Source organism: Narcine bancroftii, chromosome 5, assembly GCF_036971445.1.
Source record: "Narcine bancroftii isolate sNarBan1 chromosome 5, sNarBan1.hap1, whole genome shotgun sequence".
Taxonomy (NCBI): Eukaryota; Metazoa; Chordata; class Chondrichthyes; order Torpediniformes; family Narcinidae; genus Narcine; species Narcine bancroftii.
In genome coordinates, this window is record NC_091473.1 from 83,835,145 (window position 1) to 83,858,043 (window position 22,899).

The window sequence follows — 22,899 nt, forward strand, 5'->3', positions numbered from 1 at the left end:
AGGATGCTAGAATCTTTACTCAGCATATTTCTCATATCCAATTCCTCATCCTCCTTTCCCCACCCCCCTCCTCAACCCAATCTCCCATGTTCTTTCTTCCAGCTCTTCATCCTTCCCCTAATCAGAGTGCATCTTCATCCCTCTGCCTTAGATTCTTAACTTTCTCCCCTCACCACCCAAATTCACCTATCATCAGCCAACTAGTTTGTCTTCCCCTGCCTACAGACACTTTCCTTATTCCAATATATCCTAATATCAAAGTATTATCTTCCAAAAGCATGAACTACAATATTCCAAATTTTGATCTCTTCAATCTAATAAATCAAACTTTTGGCTGTTGATAAAATGGATAAACATTTTGCATAACTTCACATTAAGACTTTCATAACAACAAATAACAAAGCATTTATTGTGTGATAGAGATACAAAACGTATAAGAAGAAACACAAACTTTAAAGTGTGACAGAGTATGTAGAATGTGGCAGCCCACAATTGTGGAGATTGGGCTGGCACATCGCACAGCAGAAGACGCGGACAGAGATCGCTAAAGCGACACCTAGCACAACAAACCAGTGGGGGTAGAAGCTGGGGCAGCATCAGACCAACAGCCCTAAAATGGCATTGGTCAAGCTGCCCAGCTCACTCAGCAGAAACAGGCTGGGGAAGAAGGGCATTCATATGCATGGATGTTCCCATCCGCTATTGTTATTCATATGGCTGACTCAGTCAATCAGCAAAAACGGAGGGAACTTAAACAGTATAAAAGCAGCCTTTCCAGCCCTAATAAAGGTGTGAGCTTGAGCTTAACCTAACAGAGTTTGTGTGTGTGTGTGTGTGTGTGTGTGTGTGTGTGTGTGTGTGTGTTTCTTTGTAGCGGTTGGCTACAATAACATAGATATGTTTTTGGGAGAAAAATTGGGAAAGGTTTGTTAGAGTACGTCACATACAAATACTTTTTTTAAAACAGATCTATTTAAAATACTGGAACTCTGCCCAATGCTAGACATATCGGGGCCTCACACTTTTTGCAAGAGCTTTGAAGAGTGCCACTAATGGATTGTTGTTTACCAAAGGCAACAGATGAAAGATCTTGTCGGAACTGCAGGCAGTCTGAAGGAGAACTTGCCAGTTCTAAGAGATCATGTGGTTTTGCAAGCAGAAAGAGTAAAACAGGCACTCTCAGAGAGACAGATCAGAGAGACAGATCAGAGAGAGAGAGAGAGAGAGAGAGACACACACACACACGCACACACATAGATCACTTTTAGTTACAGGGAGCAAGAGCAGCTGGGACTAGAACAGGACAAGCTGGCAAGAAGTCTCATTTTGGGAAGATGGCCTGGTCAAAGCCCTTGTGATTCATGTAAAAGGAGAGGACTGGGTGTCGAATGCTTCACTTGAAATAAGTGAAACAAAAAGGAACTTTGTTGTGACCTGAAAGAGTTCTCATCTGGAGAACCCTGAAGGTGCAAGATGTCCTGGAACAACAAATCTCTCTCTGAAAACTGACAAGAACCTTCCTGAGTGGTAACCATTTACCTTTCAAGCACCAAAGCCTGGTGAACTTTATAATTGTTCAATTATGTGCATAGTATAAGAATTGCCTGCAACCAGTAAACTTGGAGGAATGAGAAGTGAGATTGGACTGTGAACCAAAGAACTTTTCTGAATTACGCACATGTATGTGTGCTTAGAATTAGAAGGGGTTCAAGTTAGGATAGTTAAGTCAATGAAGATAAGTTAAAGTATGATTCTATTTTCATGTTTAAAAATAATTAAAAGCAACTTTTGTTTAAGTAACCATTTGTCTTGGTGAATATCTATTGCTGCTTGGTTTTGGGGTCCTCTGGCCTCGTAACAAAAGAGATTCATAATGATATAGATAAACAAATTTAAAGAGAAACTGAAAAATTCAAAGAAAAATTTCTTGTGCTCACACCTTCACATTCCAAAGAATAATGAGCCAGTCATTAGTCTACGTGGATATTAAGGTCTATTCCATCATAGCTACCATGGTAACACTACAAACAATAGTCTCTTAAAGAGATAGGCACAAAATTAACTAAAAATTTTTTTAAAAACAAGGTTTTAACCTTTACACTGCCTCCCCACCCTTTCATTCAAGTGTCTGCCCATTTTATGTTTGTCCTGATGAAGGGTTTCAGCCAAAAACATTTGACCATCTGTTGTCTACTCTGAATACTGCCTGATCAACTGTTTTGTGTTGCTTCTAGATAGATTCTTCCCTTATCTTTCTAAACTCCAGAGCCATCAAATGCTCCTCATAATTAATCCTCTCATCTTCAGATCATTTTTGCAAACTTTCTCAAGATCTTCTCCAACATCAGCACATCATTCCCCAGATACAAGGCCCAAAACTGCTCACAATGATCCAATATTTGCTCTGGTCAACATCTTATAAAGCCTCAGCATGATATCCTTACTATCATATTCCATATAAAACAAGAAGAATCACCACTCTCTCCGAACTCTGAGCTAGCCATTGTACTTTTGGGGTTAATCCAGCTGAGGTTTAAGGCTCATAGACATCTAGAAAGGGCACATCTCTCCAATTATTCTCCAAACTCTGACCATGATGAAAGACAACTTTCAACATTTGCCCAATAAAGTTTCTAACTAATCATTCCAGGCTAACAATATTACAGTCTCTCATATCTAAACTACTGTGCAACATAAATGGAATACTAGGAGCAACTTGTCACCACTTCCTTATTTAAGCTTTTGTAGATACAATACCAACCACATTAGATTTTGCAAAGGAGCAGTTTCTGTGTAGCTACTGACACAGCCTTAAACTATAATCCAGTTTATGTCAGTTCTAGATTTCTCCGCAGCAACAAACTTAAGCACACTTTCCAACCATTTCAACAGACAAGTAGCAACCAAAAATTGCAGTTTGAGTAGATTTAATGCAGCAACCAATTAGGGACAGCAGTGCTTGAATATGTAACATCACTTTGTGGGATTATGAAATTTGGCTGGATACAAAGTGGAAACGAGTGGATTGAGTGAGTAGGCAAAAAAAAATCATTATAATGAATAATACAAGGCCATACACTTTGGGAATATAAAAGGCAGATATCCAAATGATAGGAGATTGGGAGAAATTGGCATTTTGGAAGGAGGGAAAAAGTCCTGGGTCACCTAAAGCAAATACCAATGTGAAGCAAAAAAATTAACAAGAGCAGGAAACAGCAGACGCTGGATGAGAAACACAAGAACATAAGAAATAGGAGCAGGAATAGGCCATCCAGCCCATTAAGCCTGCTCCGCCATTCAATAAGATCATGGCTGATCTGATCATTGACTCAACTCCACCTATTTCCCGTATCCCTTAATTCTTTTATGTAAAAATCTATCTAACTGAACCTTAAATAAGTTTAATGAAGTAGCCTCAACTGCTTCCCTGGACACAGAATTCCACAGATTCACTACTCTCTGGTAAAATGTTTTTCCTCATCTCAGTTTTAAATCTACTCCCCTGAATCTTGAGGCTGTCCCCCCTAGTTCTGGACTCACCTACCAGTAAAATCAATTTTCCTGCTCTACCTTATTTATCCTTTTCATAATTTTATATGTTTCTGTAAGATCTCCTCTCATTCTTCTGAATTCGAGTGAGTATAATCCCAGCCAATTTAGTCTCTCCTCGTAGGTCAACGACCTCATCTCTGGGATCAACCTGCTGAACCTCCTGTATACTGCCTCCAAGGCCAGTATATCCTTCCTCAAGTATGGAGACCAGAACTGAACACAGTACTCCAGGTGCAGCCTCACTAGTACCTTGTATAGTTGCAGCATGACTTCTCTGCTCTTGAATTCACTTGCTCTACCAATGAGGGCCAACATTCCATTTGCTTTCTTAATAACCTGTTGTACATGAAATCCAACTTTTTGAAATTCATGCGCAAGCACTCCCAAGTCCTTCTGCACTACATCATGCTGCAGTTTTTCCACAACTTAAATAATAATCTTCTCTTCTATTTCCCTACCAAAGTGGATGACTTCGCATTTACTAATCCATTTACTAATCCATCTGCCAGACTTTTGCCCACTCCCCTAACTTAACTACATCCTTCTTCAGCCTCTCCACATCCTCTGTACAATTTGCTTTTTCTCTCAATTTAGTATCATCTGCAAACTTGGCTACACTAAACTCTGCCCCCTCTTCCAAATCACCAATGTAAATGGTGAACAGCTGCAGGCCCAGCATTGATCCTTGTGGCCCCCATTTACCACTGTCTGCCAATCAGAAAAACACCCATTTATCCCAACTCTCTGCCTTCTGTCAGTTAACCAATCCTCAATCCACACCAATACACATCCCCCGACTCCATTCATCTGTATCTGATTGATGTTTCTTATGCGGTTTAAATTAAATACTTTAAAAAATTTCTTGCGCAGCACCTTATCAAATGCCTTCTGGAAATCCAAAAATAAAACATTAACCTCCCCTCTATCAACAGCACCCATATATCCTCAAAGAACTTCAGCAAGTTTGTCAAACAAGATCTGCCCTTTATGAATCCATGCTCCGTCTGCCTGACGGAACCCCTTCATTCTAAATGTCTCGCTATTTCATCTTTAATGACAGCCTCAAGCCTTTTTACAACTACAGACGTTAAGCTAACTGGCCGATAGTTACCCATCTTCAGCCTACATCCCTTTTTTAAAAAAATGGCATGACATTTGCTGTCTTCCAATCTGCGGGGACCTGCCAGAATCCACAGAATTTTGTGAAATGACTACCAACGCATCAACTATAACTCCCACTATTTTCTTCAGTACCCTGGGATGCATCCCATCAGGATCAGGGGATTTGTCCGCCTTCAGTCCCATTAGTTGGCTCATTACTACCTCTTTTGTAACAATTAATTTATTGAGGCCCTCACTGCCCTTTGCATCTCCATCACCACTCTTTGGCATGCTGGATGTGTCTTCCACCATTAAGATTGACAAATTATCTGTTCAATGTCTTGGTCATTTCCTCATTACTCAATATCAATTTCCCTTTCTCATCTTCTAAGGGATGCATGTTGATTTGACCCACACTTTTCCGCTTTACATATTTATAAAACTTTTTGCTATCTGTTTTTATATTTTGTGCTAATTTACTTTCATAATCCTTTTTCCCTTTCGCTATTTCTCATTTAGTTGTCCTTCGTTGCCTTTTAAACCAGAGGTTCTCAACCTTTTTCTTTCCAGTCACATACCACTTTTAAGTATTCCCTATGCCAAAGGTTCTCTGTGATTAGTAAGGGATTGCTTAATGTGGTATGTGGGTGGAAAGAAACAGTTTGAAAACCACTGTTTTAATCATACCTAATTGACTTGTTATGCGCACAGTTTTGTAACCCCAAAGAAAATGGGCCAATGACAATTTTTCTCAAGCAAAATACTTCAGTAACATTTGGGACTAGAGCAATGATTCTCAACCTTCCCACTCACATACCACCTTAAAAAAATCCCTGACTAATCACAGAGCATCGATGGCATAGGGATTATTTAACGTGGTATGTGAGTGGAAAGAAAAAGATTGAGAACCACTGTTTTAAAGTTTTCCCAATCTTGGCGACTTTGTACATGAGCTTTTAATCTTATATTTTCCTTTATTTCCTTAGTTAACTAAGTTTGACTCTTTCCTCTCTTGCTGTCCTTATTTTTAACAGGAATATATTTTTGTCCAGCACTGTGAAACATCTCTTTGAAAGTCTTCCACTGTTAACTGTTCTGCCAACTAGCCTGTGCACCCAGTCCATGCTGACCAATTCCTCCCTTATCCTGTTGTAGTCTCTCCCGTTCCAGCAGAATACACTAGTTTTAGATCTAACTATTGCACCCCCCATCTATATGAGAAATTCAACCATACTACGATTGCTCTTTCCAAGAGGGTCTCGAACTACTAGATCATTAACTTTACCCATCTCATTGCACAATAGTAGATCTAAAATAGCATTCTCCCTTGTTGGTTCCTTAACATGCTGTGCAAGAAAGCCATCACGGATGTATTCTAAAAAATCATCATCCAGACAACCTCGACCAACTTGAAGTTAAAGTCCCCCAATGACAACTTCCATTCTGTTCTTACATGCCTTAGTTATCTCTTGCTTAATTGCCTGTGCCACTGTCCTCTTGTTATTTGGTGGGCAATAGACAACTCCCACCAGCGATATTTTTCCCTTTACTATTCTTAATCTCTATCCCAAAGGACAAGATTTTGCTCCTAAGATTTTATATCGTCTCTCACTATTGCCCTGATTTAATCTTTAAGAGCGTCACCCCACCTTCCTATCTATCTTTTCGTATTACCTGATACCCTTGAATATTTAATACTCAATCATGCCCACCTTGCAACCATTTTTCTGTGATGGCCACTAAATCATATGCCTGGGTACTGATTTGTGCCTCAAGTTCACTAACTTGTGTCTAATACCATGGGCATTCAGATAAAGTGCCCTTATGCTCATTATCCTTTTAGAATCTAGTGACCTCTCCATCCTTTGCTTTTGACTTCTCTGCCCTCTATTTTTCTTTTCCTCTTTTCTAACTCTAGCTTTGGTCTCTGTACCATCTTCCTCATTCTTTCTTTTTTGGTTCCCATCCCCCTACCCCATTAATTTAAACCTTCCCCAACAGCACTAGCAAACAATCTCCCTAGGACATTGATCCCGTCCTTGTCTAGATGTAGACCGTCCAGTTTGTACTGGTCCCATCTGCCCCAGAACCAGTGGCAATGCCCCAAGAATCTGAAACCCTCCCTCTTGCACCACCATTCAAGCCACATATTCATTCTAACTATCCTGTTATTTCTACTCTGGCTAGCTCGCGACACTGGTAATAATCATGAGATTATTACTTTTGAAGTCCTACTCCTTAATTTATCCGCTACCTACCTAAATTCAGCTTGTAGGACCTCATCCCACTTTCTTCCTATATGATTAGTACCAATATGGACCATGACAGTTGACTGTCCATCCTCCCCTTTCAGAACATCCTCCATTCAACTGGAGGAACTCAGCAGGTCAAGTACCATCAATGGGAGAGAAAGAAAGGTAAATGGCTCTTGAAAACAAGGTTCCAATGGCTTAGTGGTTAGAGCACTGGTCTTGTAAACCAGGGGTTGCAAGTTCATTTATTACTAAGGCCTCATTTCTTGGAGGGTCACTTGACAAAGTGGCGATTCTCTGTCTTCCTGACAGTAGGCAAAGTTAAAGGATTTCATGCATGTTACATTCTAAATGTAGTATTACATGACAATAATGGACTTCTACCTAAAGGATTTCAGCTCGAAAAGTTGACCGACCATTCTTTTTCACCTACTGATACTACTTGACCTGTTAAAGTTCCTCCAGCAAAATGTGTTTAACTAACAAGACCAATTTTCCACTGTCCCTTCATTCCAAAAGGATTTGAGTATAGGAACAAGCAGGGTCTCAATATGAATGTTGCTGAGATCACAATTGGAGCACAATGACAATCTTCCTGTGATTAGAGCACAAAATTTGACCAGCTCAGTTAAACTAGGAATTTGCTCAGGATCAAAGAACAACTCTATCATAAGGTATTGAAGCAACCCAACATGGTTATCTTAATGAAACCTTGTGAGCTTAAAGCAAATAAACACATGTGCAAAGTCCACAACATCTAACATAAGTGGATGGAGAAAGTTAACTGTATCAGTCACATAGAAAAATAAAGTATTTAAATAAACTATTAATTAGCTCAAAGCATATTTGTGTCATACATTAGGCATCAATTTACTCAAGAGCAGTTAAAGATTTAAAATATTCAACAAAATAAAATTTGATCATAAAACTGGGATTAAAAAAATCAACACATTTCAAACTAAAAAAAGGTAGCAGTGAAACAGTAAGCTACCAATAATTCTGGCATATTATCTGTCAGCAATGCTGTAAAATTTAACAATTTATAAATTGAAAGGATAACAACCCTGGCCTCCAAGTGGACCAATACACCTGAAAGGGAATATTGACAATATTGGGTCAGATTATGCTCCGGTTGGGCACATCAACTCTGAGTTAATTTAAGACAATTAAATGAATACAAGAAAGAAAAATGGCTTGTTACTGAAGAGAAAGAGAGTCTCAATTAGCTCTAAAGAACAGATTCCATGCTGAAGCAGTTCAAGTCATGGTGGTGGCAACGCTTAAAAGCCAATTGCCAAATTGTTGAAGACTCATTATGCCTGACAGAGTAAATTAACCTCTGAAAAAAACAGAACAAGTCCAAAGAAAATACACAAAGGGAAAGTTGCAGTTATTGCAAAGATAAAACTGGAGTATCTCGACTCAGATGATGAAAACTGAAAATTCACACATAACCTCAACATGCCAAAAAAATCATTTACAATTCCTGCAAAGCTTAAATATGGTACAAGTAACCAGAACAGTTAATGTTTAATGTAGAACTTTTATTTATAATACACATTTCCCTCAATCCACACAATTGCACTGAAAAGGATTTGCACAACTTGACTGACCCTTTTGCTGTAAGCACAACTGAAGTCTGATGGATCTCGAGTACTTTGCTATAATTGTGACAAAATTTTACTCATCTTTGAAAATACATTTTGTCAAAATTATTTCCATTTTTAGTGTAAATACAAAATGGTTACGCTGTTAAAGACTGAACTTTAAAAAGTGTTTACTAAAGTATCAAATAAATCTCCCTTTCACCCCAGAAACCTTCACCCTATCAACTTACAAATTGGGCTATCTGCATCTTGACCAGCAAGTTCACAATTGACAGAAGAGTGAAGGAACAGGGCACAAGTACAAAGCTGCTGCTGTAGATGACCGAATCAAAGAATGATTGCATCACAGGTAGTCATTCAGCCCATTAAGTGAGGAAATGCCTGACTTTCCCAGTAGAACACTTCCAACTATCTCAATCATGGGAGAAATGTGGCATGGAAAGATGCACTTTGGTCCTCTGAGTTCATATCACCTATTTACAACAATATGAACCCATGCTCAAGCACCCATTAAATTTAATACAATCTTAAACATAAAATTACCACACACAATCATTTTTTTCCAATAAGCAGAGCAACCTTGTCTAACCTTTCAGCTCAAATCCCTCATTCAAGTAAACATTTTCTGCACCTTCTCAGGGATGATCACAGCCTTGTTTCAGTCGTCGTGTCTGTACGAATCAAACATCCTATCCCAGCAAAGTACTTGTAAAACAAAATTAGTCTCAAGGGTAAGATTTAGGCATTTACTTTAGTAAACAATAGAACACCTTTTCATGGAGACAGACTGGGAATTTCCTCTCAGCTGCATCATCTAACAGTGCATTATGTAAGAGTGCCTCCGTGTTCAGTGCATGATTGAATGAGCAGCCACCATTCCCTTCCACTTGGTTCATAATTCATGAAAAACAGTATTACGACCCTGTCCCAGAAAAGCACAACAGTCTGAACTCTATCAAGATAGTCAAGGATCTCAGACTTAAGCATTAAAGGATTCTTCTTGATAAAATAAACTAATACACCTTTACTTCCCTTTAACATACTTCACACTTGCATTTTTGCTCATCCATTGAGGCTCAAACTATATTTATTAAGAAAACTGGATAAAGATTTCCTCCAGAAGTTCATCAATGACCATCTCGAAATGGCTCCGACAAGGTGTGAACTAACAATTCATTCTTTAATGGGGAAAATTGTTGGAAATCTGCTGAGGGGATTGGCATTCATCTATGGCTGCAGGTTGGCAGCAATTGTCAATCAATTAAAAGACAAAAACAAAACATGGACTCACCTAACTAAGACAACAAAAATGCCCATTGCCTGACAGAATCTTTGCATTTCCAACATCACTGCGAATCTACAAGCTCGGGATGAGCAGTTTTCAAACCATCAAGATGCACTGTTGGGAGGAGTCACGTGATGGAGTAGTGGCCGGACGGTGAACTCCAGCCCTCTCCAGAAAAGTCAGAAAAAACAAAGCAAAACACAAAGGCACAAAAATAAAAATCAAAGTAAAGTGAATATAAAGGTGGAAAGAAGATGGACGAAAAAAGAAAAGTCGAAACCAACGGTAAGAAGAGAGGAAGAGAAGACAACGGAAGATGAAGGAAATGGCCTTACCTGTTCGAAGAGGCCCGCGGTGGAGAGAGAAACCCGCTCCCTCTGGTCGGTAGAAAGTGGACTACAAAAATGGCTCGCTGAGCCGAGTAAAAGTGCGCAACCGCGCATGCGCGACTCCTCGCGCATGCGCGATGCGCATGAAAAAAAACACACCGACGGGAGGGGTGACCAGCTGGGGAGTCGATCTCCACAGCGGGCAACGACAGCTGCAGAACACCTGCAGCAAGAGGAGAACATAGAAGACAACGAAAACAAGAAAGGAGAGAAGAAAAGGGCAACAAAGAAACAACAGATGGCCAACCCAGAGGAAGAAGAAGAGGAAGAGGAAGAGTACAGTGAAATAGAAGAAGAAGGGAAAGGCAAGATAAAGGATATACTTTCTATTATTAAAGAATGCATGGAGTCATTTAAAGAATGGCAAGCGCAAGAATTTAATGATTTAAGAAGAAGAATAAACAATACAGAAGAGAAAATGAATAAAATAGATATGACCTTATCAGAAATGGGAAAAAGAATGGACAAGGTGCAAGAACGAGAAGCAGCAGTAGAAATGGAGGTAGAGGACTTAAAAAAGAAATTAGAGGAATCTAATAAAAAAGTTAAAGAGACACAAGAACTGTTAGCTCAGAAAATAGACATAATGGAAAATTATAACAGAAGAAATAACATAAAGATAGTGGACTTTAAGGAAGATGAAGAAGGCAAGAATATGAGAGAGTTTATAAAAGATTGGATCCCTAGGATCCTAGGATGTCCAGAACTACAGCAAGAAATGGAAATAGAAAGGGCACATAGAGCATTGGCCTTTAAAACACAATCACAACAAAAGCCAAGATCTGTTTTAGTAAAATTCCTAAGATATACTACAAGAGAAAAGGTACTGGAGAAAACAATGGAAAAAGTAAGAGAGGACAATAAGCCACTGGAGTACAAAGGGCAAAACATCTTCATTTATCCAGATATAAGTTTTGAACTCCTGAAGAAGAGAAAGGAGTTCAATACAGCAAAGGCGATTTTATGGAAGAAAGGGTATAAATTTATACTAAAGCATCCAGCGGTATTGAAAATATTTATTCCAGGACAACAAAACAGACTATTCTCGGATCCAGAGGAAGCACGAAAATTTGCAGAACAATTACAAAACAGACTGAGAGATGAAGACGTGTAATGAGAGTACAAAAGACTGCAAACTAAAAAGACATAAGTTTTGAACTCCTGAAGAAGAGGAAGGAGTTCAAAACATCGAAAACGATCTTATGGAAAAAAAACTATTCTCGGATCCAGAGGAAGCAAGGAAATTTGCAGAACAACTACAAAACAAACAGAGAGATGAAGACATGTAATAAGAGTAAAAATGACCACGATTTATATGTATGTGGGTAAAGAGGTATATGTGTGTATATGTATAATGTGCATACATGAATGTATCCGTAGTTAGAGGAAAATATAGATAGTATAGACAAGAATTAATAAGGGAAGGAAAAGGAATAGAAGGAATAAGGAGGGAATTAAAAGAGTGACCTTTGTCACATATGAAAAGTGAAATCTTTTCTGGGGGGGGGCTGGGTGGGGGGTGTTACGGTCACTGCAAAATCAGCTGACGCTTGCGAGTGAATTTGCAAATCCAAATGGAGAGGGGAGATGTGGTTGTCCGACAAGGGATAAAGGACAACTCAGGAGAGGAAGGGGGGATTGGGGCTAAAGAAGTTTTAAATAGGAGAATAAGGAAAATGTTTGATGTTTTAGGAATGTTGTCTTATAAAGGATTCAAAACAAGAAAACAGAAATGGATAAGAAGGAAAGGTAATGATGGAGAAACGGAAAGGGAAGATAAACAAAGTATAAAATGGCTACGTTGAACTATATGACTTTAAATATTAATGGAATACATAACCAAATTAAAAGGAAGAAACTGCTAAATTTACTGAAAAAAGAAAAAATTGATATAGCATTTGTGCAAGAAACACATTTAACTGAATTGGAGCAGAAGAAATTGAAGAGAGATTGGGTAGGACACGTAACAGCAGCATCGTATAATTCAAAAGCAAGAGGAGTAGCTATATTAATTAGTAAAAATGTGCCATTTAAAATAGAAGAGGAAATAATAGATCCAGCAGGGAGATATGTAATGGTAAAATGTCAGATATATTCGGAGGTTTGGAATCTACTCAATGTATATTCACCTAACGAAGAAGATCAAAAGTTTATGCAAGATATCTTTTTGAAGATAGCAGATACGCAAGGGAACATATTAATAGGAGGGGATTTCAACCTGAATTTGGATTCAAATATGGACAAAACTGGGAAAAAAATTAACAGAAAGAACAAAGTAACCAAATTTATAATTAAATCGATGCAAGAAATGCAACTTTTGGATATATGGAGGAAACAACACCCAAAGGAAAAGGAATATTCATATTACTCGGCGAGACATAAAACATACTCAAGAATAGACCTATTTTTGTTATCAGCTCGTATGCAAGATAGAGTAAAAAAAAAACAGAATATAAAGCTAGAATACTATCGGACCATTCACCCTTAATATTGACAGTAAAGTTAGAGGACATCCCTCCAAGAATGTATAGATGGAGATTAAACCCCATGTTACTTAAAAGGCAGGATTTTAGAGAATTTATTGAAAAACAAATTAAAATGTATTTTGAAATAAATACGGAATCAGTGGAAGATAAGTTTATACTATGGGATGCAATGAAAGCATTCATTGGAGGGCAAATAATAAGTTATGTAACCAAGATGAAGAAGGACTATAATCAGGAAACAGAGCAGTTGGAAAGGGAAATAGTAAATATAGAAAAAGAATTAGTAATGAAGGAAGATATTACTAAAAGAAGAGAATTGGCGGATAAAAAAATAAAATATGAAACACTACAAACATATAAGGTGGAGAAAAATATAATGAAGACAAAACAGAAATATTATGAACTAGGTGAAAAAACGCACAAAATCCTAGCATGGCAGCTTAAGACAGAACAAGCTAAGAAAATGGTATTGGCATCAAGGAAAAAAGACAAACAAATTACATATAATCCAAAAGAAATTAAGGAAAACTTTAGAGAATTTTATGAACAATTATACCGAACTGAAAATGAAGGGAAAGAAGGCAAAATAGATGAATTTCTAACTAAAATTGAACTACCAAAACTACAAATAGAGGAACAAAATAAATTAACAGAGCCATTTGGAATAGTAGAAATACAAGAGATAATAAAAAAATTACCAAATAATAAGACACCAGGAGAGGATGGATTCCCAATAGAATTCTATAAAACATTTAAAGACTTATTAATTCCTCCCCTCCTGGAAGTAATCAACCAGATTGATAAAACGCAAAGCTTACCAGATTCATGTAAAACAGCAATAATTACAGTAATACTAAAGCAAGGGAAAGATCCACTCTCACCAGCGTCATATAGACCAATATCTTTACTTAACACACATTATAAGATAATAGCTAAATTATTAGCAGATTAGCAGAGTATGTACCGAAAATGGTAAATCTAGACCAAACTGGATTTATCAAAAAAAGACGCACAACAGACAATATTTGTAAATTTATTAACTTAATTCATGCAGTAGAACGGAATAAAGCACCAACAGTAGCAGTTGCTTTAGACGCAGAGAAGGCCTTTGACAGAGTAGAATGGAATTATTTGTTCAAAGTATTGCAAAAATTCAGTTTACCGGAGAAGTATATTAATTGGATTAAAGCATTATATAAGGGACCATTAGCGAAAGTGACAGTAAATGGACATGTATCAAAACAATTTAACTTAAGCAGGTCAACACGACAGGGATGCCCACTATCACCTTTATTGTTTGCGTTAGCTATAGAACCACTAGCAGAATTGATAAGAACAGAAAATAATATAAAAGGGATAAAAATAAAAGACAAGGAATATAAAATCAGTTTATTTGCGGATGATGTTATAGTATACTTAACAGAACCAGAATTATCAATAAAAGAATTATATAAGAAATTGAAGGAATATGGAGAAGTGTCGGGTTACAAGATCAATGTAAATAAAAGTGAAGCAATGCCTATGAATGATGTGGATTTCTCAAAATTTAAGAAAGAATCACCATTTAGATGGCAAATGCAAGCAATAAGATACCTAGGTGTACAAATAAACAAAAATCTCGGCCAACTATATAAACTCAATTATTATCCACTAATGAAAAAATTACAGGATGATTTAGAGCATTGGAAAGATTTACCATTAACACTAATAGGAAGGATAAACTGTATTAAAATGAACATTTTTCCAAGGATATTATACCTATTTCAGGCATTGCCAATACAACTGACAGAGAAATTCTTCAAGGAGTTAAAGAAAATAATAAGGAAATTTTTATGGAAAGGGGGGAAACCGAGGATAGCACTAGATAAATTAACAGAATGGTATAAACTGCCAAACTTTAAAAATTATTATAGAGCCGCACAATTAAGATACCTATCAGATTTTTATCAAACAAGGGAAAAGCCAGATTGGACTAGATTAGAATTAGATAAAATAGGGGAAAAGACACCTGAACACATATTATATAAATGGGATGAAAAATTGGTACAACATAGAAGTTCTCCAGTATTACATCATCGACTCAATATTTGGAAGAAGATTCATGTAGAAAGAAATAAAACAAATTATCAATTACCAAAACTAATATTGACGCAAAACAAGTTACTCCCTTTTACAATAGATAACCTTTCCTTTAGAGAATGGGAGAAAAAAGGGATTAAAAGAATAGAAAATTGTTTTTCAGGAAATAGATTCTTATCCTTTGAACAAATGAAAGATAAATACAATATAACTCAAGATACAGCACTGGCATATTACCAATTGAGATCCTACTTGAAGGATAAATTAGGAAGCAGTTTGAGTTTGCCAGAGGGAAGTAACTTTGAATATGTGATTACAGATACAATGATAATCAAAAGATTTATAACAAATATGTATATTAAACTGCAAGAAAAGGAGAATGAGGAAACAAATGGTAAAACTAAACAAAAATGGGAACAGGATTTAAATATAAAGATAAAAAAGGAAACATGGGAGAAGTTATGCTCTGGAACGATGAGAAATACAATAAATACGAGGTTACGTATGATACAATATAACTGGATACACAGACTATACATTACAGCTCAAAAGTTAAATAAATGGGACCCAACAGTATCTGATAGATGTTTTCGATGTAAAAAAAGAAATGGGAACAACAATTCATGCAATCTGGACATGTGAAAAAGTAGAAAAATTTTGGGAAGATCTCAATCAGATATTAAATAAAATAACAGAAAACAATATACCAAAGAATCCAGAGATCTTTCTCCTAAGTAACATAAAAAACAAAGAATTTGGAATTGATTTGGAGGATGCACAAAAAAGATTTGTTAAGATAGCTCTAGCTGTAGCAAAAAAATGTATTATGTCAACCTGGAAATTGGAAGATAATTTGAAAATACAACAATGGTATATAGAAATGAATAAATGTATTCCATTAGAAAAAATAACATATAGTTTAAGAAATAATATTGAAATATTCGAACAAATATGGGAGCCTTATATTAAACACAATAGCGAAAACCTACCGGGGACAATCACTACCTAAGTTAACGGAAGGAAAAGGAAATAAAAAGAATGGATTCAGTGGAATTTCTGGTGTATTTTTATTGAATGACAACATTGTCTGACTGGTTTAATGTATCCTAGATTTTATACCTTAAATGGATGGGAGGGGGGAGGTGGGGAGGGTGGGAGGGGAGGAGTGAAAATTACATTGTATATGTGTGAAAAGGAAAAAATGTGTATCATGGTTAATGTGATTTATGGTGTGAAAAATAAAAAATTATTTAAAAAAAAGATGCACTGTTAAGTTCTGTTAGAGATGGTCTTTTTACAATGATAAAAGCTCAGCATCGAAATGGAAAGAGCATGAATGAACCATTATGACCTAGTGCCCAACGAATGTCCTTTGAAACTTCAAGCACAAGGCAGAAATAAAGATGTATGATAAAGGGTGTGTGGCCACAATGAGTTTTTTTTTCCCCCAACAAAACGATTCCCCAGCTGAAATCTGGTCACCTCAGCACTTGCTCGTGAACTAAAGTGACATTTACAAATCACTAAGGCCAATGAAAAGATTGCCATCAACTACACCCAGTGCATTACATCCAACATACACATTCGGAACAAGGTTTTCCTTTGGCACTCTTCACCTTTTTCCTAAATAGGTCTGTCTCCTCACTTGGCGAGGTGATCACATTTGAGGAGCTGATCAGAAGCCATCGACTTGAAACGTGAACCCTGGTCACTCTCGGCAGACAAGCGAACTGAATCAAAGTTAGGGCATTCTGAAATGAGGCAGAATGAAGTCGGGGGCGGGGGGGGAGCCTGGTAAGACTCACCATTGCTGACCAATCGGCCGCAGTCTTCACCATGTCCTTCGGAGATGCTCAGACGGTCCTCGTCCGAAGACTTGGCGGAAATACGCCGGCCTCTGGACGTCATCGTTGTCGCAGTCGCCAACAGCTTCCTGGCGAGGAAAAGAACTCTTTCAATCACCCAGAGGAATCGGCACAAAGAGCAGTTTGCACCCAGCCATTTACAACCAAAACAAGTCCGTTGAGGATACTTTCACGTGGTTTAAAAATCACAGACCTTGCACTGGATTTAAGGGGAGAAAGATCCGATTCACACGACATGATTTGGAAGGGAAGTGAAACTGCTCATTTTCCCTTCCTTAATACAGCGTGTCTGAGCCCCCGCCTCGGATCACTTTAATCGTCTGGGCGCGAACAAAAGGCCCGCGTTCAGAACCTGTTTCCCCGACCCTCACCCGAAAGGCAACTGACCGGAGCGGGCGGCCCCCTGCGCAAGAGTCGTCCTTGTTCACCTGCTCCCACAGCGGAGACTCGTGCGGCCACTGCCAGTGTCGGCGCTCGGAAGCCGGACGTGACTCGCGGCTTGGGTGCACTGGCGCGCCGACGCAGTGCGAAGAGAAGGGGGTGACTAATTTCTGGTGCTTGGGCTGAGCGTCCGTGAGTAACCTCGTCCAGACAGTCAGATGCAAAAAGGAACAAGAAGAGCACGTGGAAGGAGAGGTGCACTTTCTTATCGTCGCTGCGGATCGGTAGCAGCAATGGAGGGAACCGAAAAAGAAGCAGGCATTGCGCAAGGTCTCCTCTGGCAGGGAATATATAGTTACAAAAACTATGAGGATAAGAATTGCTGACTCTTTCTGGTTTCAAGGGAGAGAACATTTTCTTATCCATCAGGTAAATCGTCCCTTGACTTGACCCCTGAAACTTTCTCCATTACTGTAAATTTTATAATCATTAATAGACATTGTCAGAAATAAAACTTCTCACACATGAGTCTCTTTAAAACTGATGACACGACAAGCTTTATTTACAAGTCTGCAGAGTTGGACTCAACTGGTTTCTCACCAGTTAAGCCCCGATACATACAGTGCATTGATTTTTATACCTTTATTTGCCCTTCCCCTTCTTATTAATACTGTTTTAATTGGTTAGTATTACAAAAACATTCTAAGTATAACTGCATTATTAATTATCACGTTCGTTACGTACGCTGTGAACTCTACATTCACTGAATTCTGTTTCTCACACTTCTTATCAATCCTTTGTCTCCTGCATGTCTCTCACTATGACCATGAAAAGATAGGTTTAAAAAAACATATTCAGCAGCTCCTTCTGTCCTTGACTGCTAGTAAACTCTCTGTCCGTTCTGGCTTCCCTGTTTCTGATTAATCATCACATTTTAACTTAAGTCTTTTTAACCTAAATTCTCTATATCACAGACATCATTTGGTCTACTCATCTTTGATTTCTTTCCCCATTTTTGGTAGGGTGTCTCCAGCATTCCAGAGTTCCTCCTCGGGGACTTTTATTCATTCAAAGTGCAGGGGTGCCCAAACCTAATTTTCCCTTGAGAAAATGAATTGTCAAAAAGAACAGCAAGAAGCCGATATGGTGAACATCTGTTAATAGCTCAACTCAAACTTTGAATTTGTGGATTGAAGGCAAGTAACATTAAAGTGTGACAGAATATAGATAGGTTTTTAGTGGAGGTCACATGCAAACACTTTAAAGTAGATCTTATTTAAAATACTGGAGCTCTGCTGAGGTTAGACCTGTTGGGACCAACAGTCTTTGCAAAAGCTTTGGAGAGTGCCCAAGAGACTTCATGAATAGATGGTTGCTGACGAAAAAAAAAGCAACAGATGAAAGAGCTTGTGGGAGCTGCATTCTGTCTGGAGTGGGACCTGCTGTTCGAGGAGGGTCATGTGGTTTTGCAAACAGAGAGAGTCAAGCAGGCTTTCTGTGTGAGAAAGAAAGACGCACACAGAACTACTTAAAACACACACAAAACCACACTATGCTTTTACAGTCAGCATCAGCAACTAGAACTGGAACAGGACAAGCTGGTAAGCTTGCGGAAAACCCCATTTGGAAGACTGGTTGTGAGTGCTTCGTTCAGCCTGGTCAAAGTCCTTGGGGTTCATGCAAGAGGAGAGGACTGTCTGTCTAATGTTTCACTTGAAATAAGAGAAACAAAAAGGAACTCTGTGGTGACCTAAAAGAAAGAGGTTATCATCTGGAAAACCCTGAGGGGGTAAGTTTCGTCAGCAAGACACTGAAGTGGCTGGTGGAAGTAAATCAGTTGTGGGTGTTCTGGATCAACAACTCTCTCTGAAAATTCAGCAAAAATGGGACTTGGAAACAATTGCATCCTATAATGTTGTGGTTCTTGCCTTTCTGCGTAGTGGGGATTTCATAAGTGCAGTTGATGACAACTCGACCAGGTGATTTGGTGTCATTATAGCAGAAACAGGTGATTTGATTTGCCATGTCCATGCCAACCAAGGAACACCAATCTATATTATTCTCAATTTACAGTTCTTGCTCCAGAGCCTTCTATATCCACAAATTCTATATCTAGGTGATTCAAAAGCAACCCTAGACCTTTCATAAATGCTGTCGATGTTTCTACTTTCATTGATGCCTCAGGCAGTGTCATCCAGGTACTCACTACTCGGGGTGGTTTTTTTTTAAATCTCCCCTCAGATCCTCTCTAAATTCCATACACTAAACTTGCATCTTCTAGTTTTATCTACCTTTGATACAGGTAAATGTCAATCAAGACCCCTCATAATTTTGTATACCTTTTGGTGTCCTCATTTAATCTCATTCAAGTTATATGCATCTAGCCATCCCTCTCTTCATAATTGAAATTCTCCATCTCAGGCAACATCCTTGTGAATCTCCAGTGCTGTCATATCCTTCGTCATAAGTAGTTCAGCTGAGTGACTAATGTTTTAAAAAGTTGGACCATTACCTCCCTGGAATTGTATTTAGTGCCCTAATTAATGAACAGCTGTATAAAATTTGCCTTTAACTGCATATGCAATGCATATTGTATCCAGTACAAACTGCTGTCTGTACAGCCATGACTGATGTCTCAATCAAAAGGAGTCCTTTGTTCTGAATGGTATCTAATTTCTTGCATATTGGAGCTGTACTCATTTCATCAAGTAGGAAGTAATTTCTGATATTCCTATTTAAACAAGATAGTGGAAAAGCTTTGGGCAGTGAAGCTGAATGGAATTGTTTTCTGTCACATGTACAAGATACAGTGGGGGGGAAAAAATTGTTTTGCATGCCATCAGCCTAGTCACCCTCTATATAATACTGCAAGTAGTGCAAGAATAAAAACACAATGTTATAATTAAACAAAACAGCAGGTTATAGTGTTAAATGGAAAAGTACAGTTAATCAGTGAAAGTATCAAATACTCTTGGGAGATCCATTCAAGAGTCTGATAACAGAAGGAAAAGAATAACTTTGGATATTTGTTTTCAAACCCATATATCTTCTGCCTGAAGGGAGTAGTGAAAAGAAAAGTGTGACTGAGACAGGATGTGTCCTTTAACATGTTAGCTGCTTTCCTGAATCAGTGGGAAATGAAGATTTAGTTGATGGAGGGGAGGTTAGTTTGTGTGATGGCTTCAGCTGTGTTCACAAAATTCTTGGAGAACAGTTCCCAATCAAAGTGTGAAACCTCTGGACAGGATATTTGATATGGTCCATCAATAAAATTGTTGAGATACAATCTCCTCCATCAACTTACCTACCATTGATGCAAGTTCCCAGGTATATCCCTGCTGCCCTTTTGAATAAAGGGATGGTTATGAACTTTATTTAGTGTTTGATTTGCTAATCACAGTTCATGTGGAACCATAAACCTGCACAATCTGTCTAAACAAATCCGCAACAAAATAAAGATTAAACAAGATTCAAACAACCACTAGAGATAAAATGTTTGGACATTAGGGAAAGGATGGTATTTGGCTATCATAACCACCTTAATCCTATCATGATCAAATAGTCTGATGAAGAGAATGGCTGGAAACAAAACTGATGAATAAAAAATCCAACCCAGTTGAGACTTCGCATCTCAATTGGATCTTAATTGTAGAATATGTTCCAGTAACAGATTGAAGTGGCAGAAGACAAATCCCACTGCTGATCATTGTCATTTTCCTCTTTTTGGAGATTCCGTCATTTAGATACAATTAAAACAGTGGTTTTCAACTTTTTTCTTTCCACCCGCGTACCACCTTAAGCAATCCCTTACTAATCAGAGCACCTGTAGCAGAGGGAATACTTAAAGTGGTATGTAAGTGGAAAGAAATAGGTTGAGAACCACTGTTTTAATCATACCTAATTGACTCGTTATGTGCATGGTTTCATAATGCCAAAGGAAATGGGCCAATTACAACTTTTCTCAAGCAAAATATTTCAGTAACAATTGAGCAGTGATTCTCAACCTTTCCTTCCCACCCAGATATCACCTTAAGCAATCCCTTACTAATCACAGACCACGTGTGGCATAGGGAATACTTAAAGTGATATGTAAGTGGAAAAAGGTTGAGAACCACTGGTTTTAGCCCCTTTGATTATGATTGATCTTTAACCTAAATTCAACATGCCTTAACCCCTGTCCTTTGCTACTTTGGTTAATAAATATCCATCAATCAGAGTGTTAAATTAATAATTGACATGGATGAATTGTTTGGCAACCAATACAATGCTTAGCCATGGCTGTGGCTTTGGATAAACCAGAGACATGACTTTGTTGGGTGTCAAAAGTTTTTCAGCTGGATGGCCAGGGCTTCTACTGCCCTTTTGCTATAATTGGATTGACATTTGAAGCCAAGGCAATTACCTCTCACTTACACGAGGACCTGCTCATTATTTCTGCAGTGACTGTTAAAACTATTTTCTGACTGGGCCAGTAATTTGTGTTCAGTTCCATGAGTATGGAACTTTACATAAAATCTGTGGACATTTTCTGAATACAACTACAGTCACTTCTTCAAATGTATCCATATTCATCCCATTGACATATTCTTTAATAATCCATTGATTATCAATTCTCACATTAAAGGCTTGCATTTTCAGATTTGGAGTCAGTTTTACAGCACCCATATCCCTCAAACTTTCATATTCACACACCTGCCTTTATATCCATTGAATGTTACTATAGTTCTTGTTTCTATCGCTTCCTTGGGTAGCTCAATCCATGCACCCACCACTATCTGTGTGAAGAAGATGCCCCCCAACCAGGTCCTTTTTAAATCTTTCCCATCTCAACTTAAATCTATGACCTCCTGTTTTCGATTTCCCCTATCCTGCGGGGAAAAAAAGCTGTGATTATCTTTTTTTCCTTATCTATGGCTCTCATGATTTTATAAACGGCTAAGGTTGCCCCCCCCCCCCCCCAACTCCACTCCTCAGCTTTCTATGTTCCAAGAAGAAAAATCCCAGTCACTCCTTGTAATTCAAGCCTACTCGTTCTGGTGACATTCTTATGAGTCCTTTTGGAAAGGAAGTGAAGAAATTTGGAGTGGAAGAAAATTGCAACTTCCAAGTTCTAAAACTGATTTAATTTCTCCCTCATTATTCACAAAAGAGAGGGACTTTAACTTCTCCAGAGAATATGAATTATTGAAAGTTCAATTAAAATGATGAGATTAGTACTTCTTTCTGTAACAAGTAACAAAATTGCTTTCTTAGTTATTGAATGGACTTGCAAAGAAAGTGTTCACTTCAGCAGCACATACTAAAATTGGAACGATACAGAGAAAATTAGTATGACCCCTGCACAAGGATGACACAAATTGTGAAGTCTTCCATATTTTAAAAAAAATAAATAATAATTACAAATAAAAAATTTTGTTCATTCACACAATTCTTGAGGTTTCTTCTTTAGAACTGGCTTAAAAAAAATGGCTAATGATTGCCAAATCGAAAGCTCCCAGTTCACTTGCTCACCATTCCCAGTAGGATTTCCTGATCCTGCATTGCTATCAGCGGCTGATGACACACCCTTTCCTTTTGCTTGCTGCAATATCCATAAAATGTTACAAATTGTAGCAATGTGAATTGTCAATGTTTGGTGCATGAAAATTAAAACTTTTATAGTCAGGGGCCAAAATGTATTTCACAATATACAAATCAATTTGCAAATCCTTACCAAAAGAAACAATGTCTGCTGTTGATTCAAGAATCTTTTCTTGTCATGTAATAAAATAGAAAATGTAATATTACACAAAAGGCAAAGTCAGAGAAAGAGAAGAAAAATATGTTTCTCTCCCCCCCACCCCCCCCCCCCAGAGTCACTGAGAGTCCATGGTTTCAACTCCAGCACTCCGACTACCTCTGA

General features: G+C 38.0%; 1 protein-coding gene and 1 pseudogene across 4 annotated transcripts in view; one reads left to right on the top strand and one right to left on the bottom strand.

The window, feature by feature from the left end:
* Nucleotides 1–17,230, bottom strand: part of LOC138763643 (sterol O-acyltransferase 1-like) — a 66,964-nt gene extending 49,734 nt beyond the window's left edge. Inside the window, exons 1-2 of one of the 4 annotated variants that reach the window (XM_069938142.1) lie at nt 17,045–17,230; nt 16,557–16,684 (exon numbers count right to left, since the gene is read on the bottom strand). In XM_069938142.1, coding sequence (XP_069794243.1) covers nt 16,557–16,659 — 103 coding nt within the window. In that variant the 5' untranslated portion in view covers nt 16,660–16,684; nt 17,045–17,230. Of the gene's footprint in view, nt 1–16,367; nt 16,467–16,556; nt 16,685–16,987 lie in introns of those variants that run through there. The other 3 variants (XM_069938139.1, XM_069938140.1, XM_069938143.1) reach the window with 3 other exon arrangements.
* A 5,046-nt stretch (nt 17,231–22,276) lies between these two features.
* Nucleotides 22,277–22,376, top strand: LOC138765597 (U6 spliceosomal RNA; annotated as a pseudogene).
* The last annotated feature ends 523 nt before the right edge of the window (nt 22,377–22,899 follow it).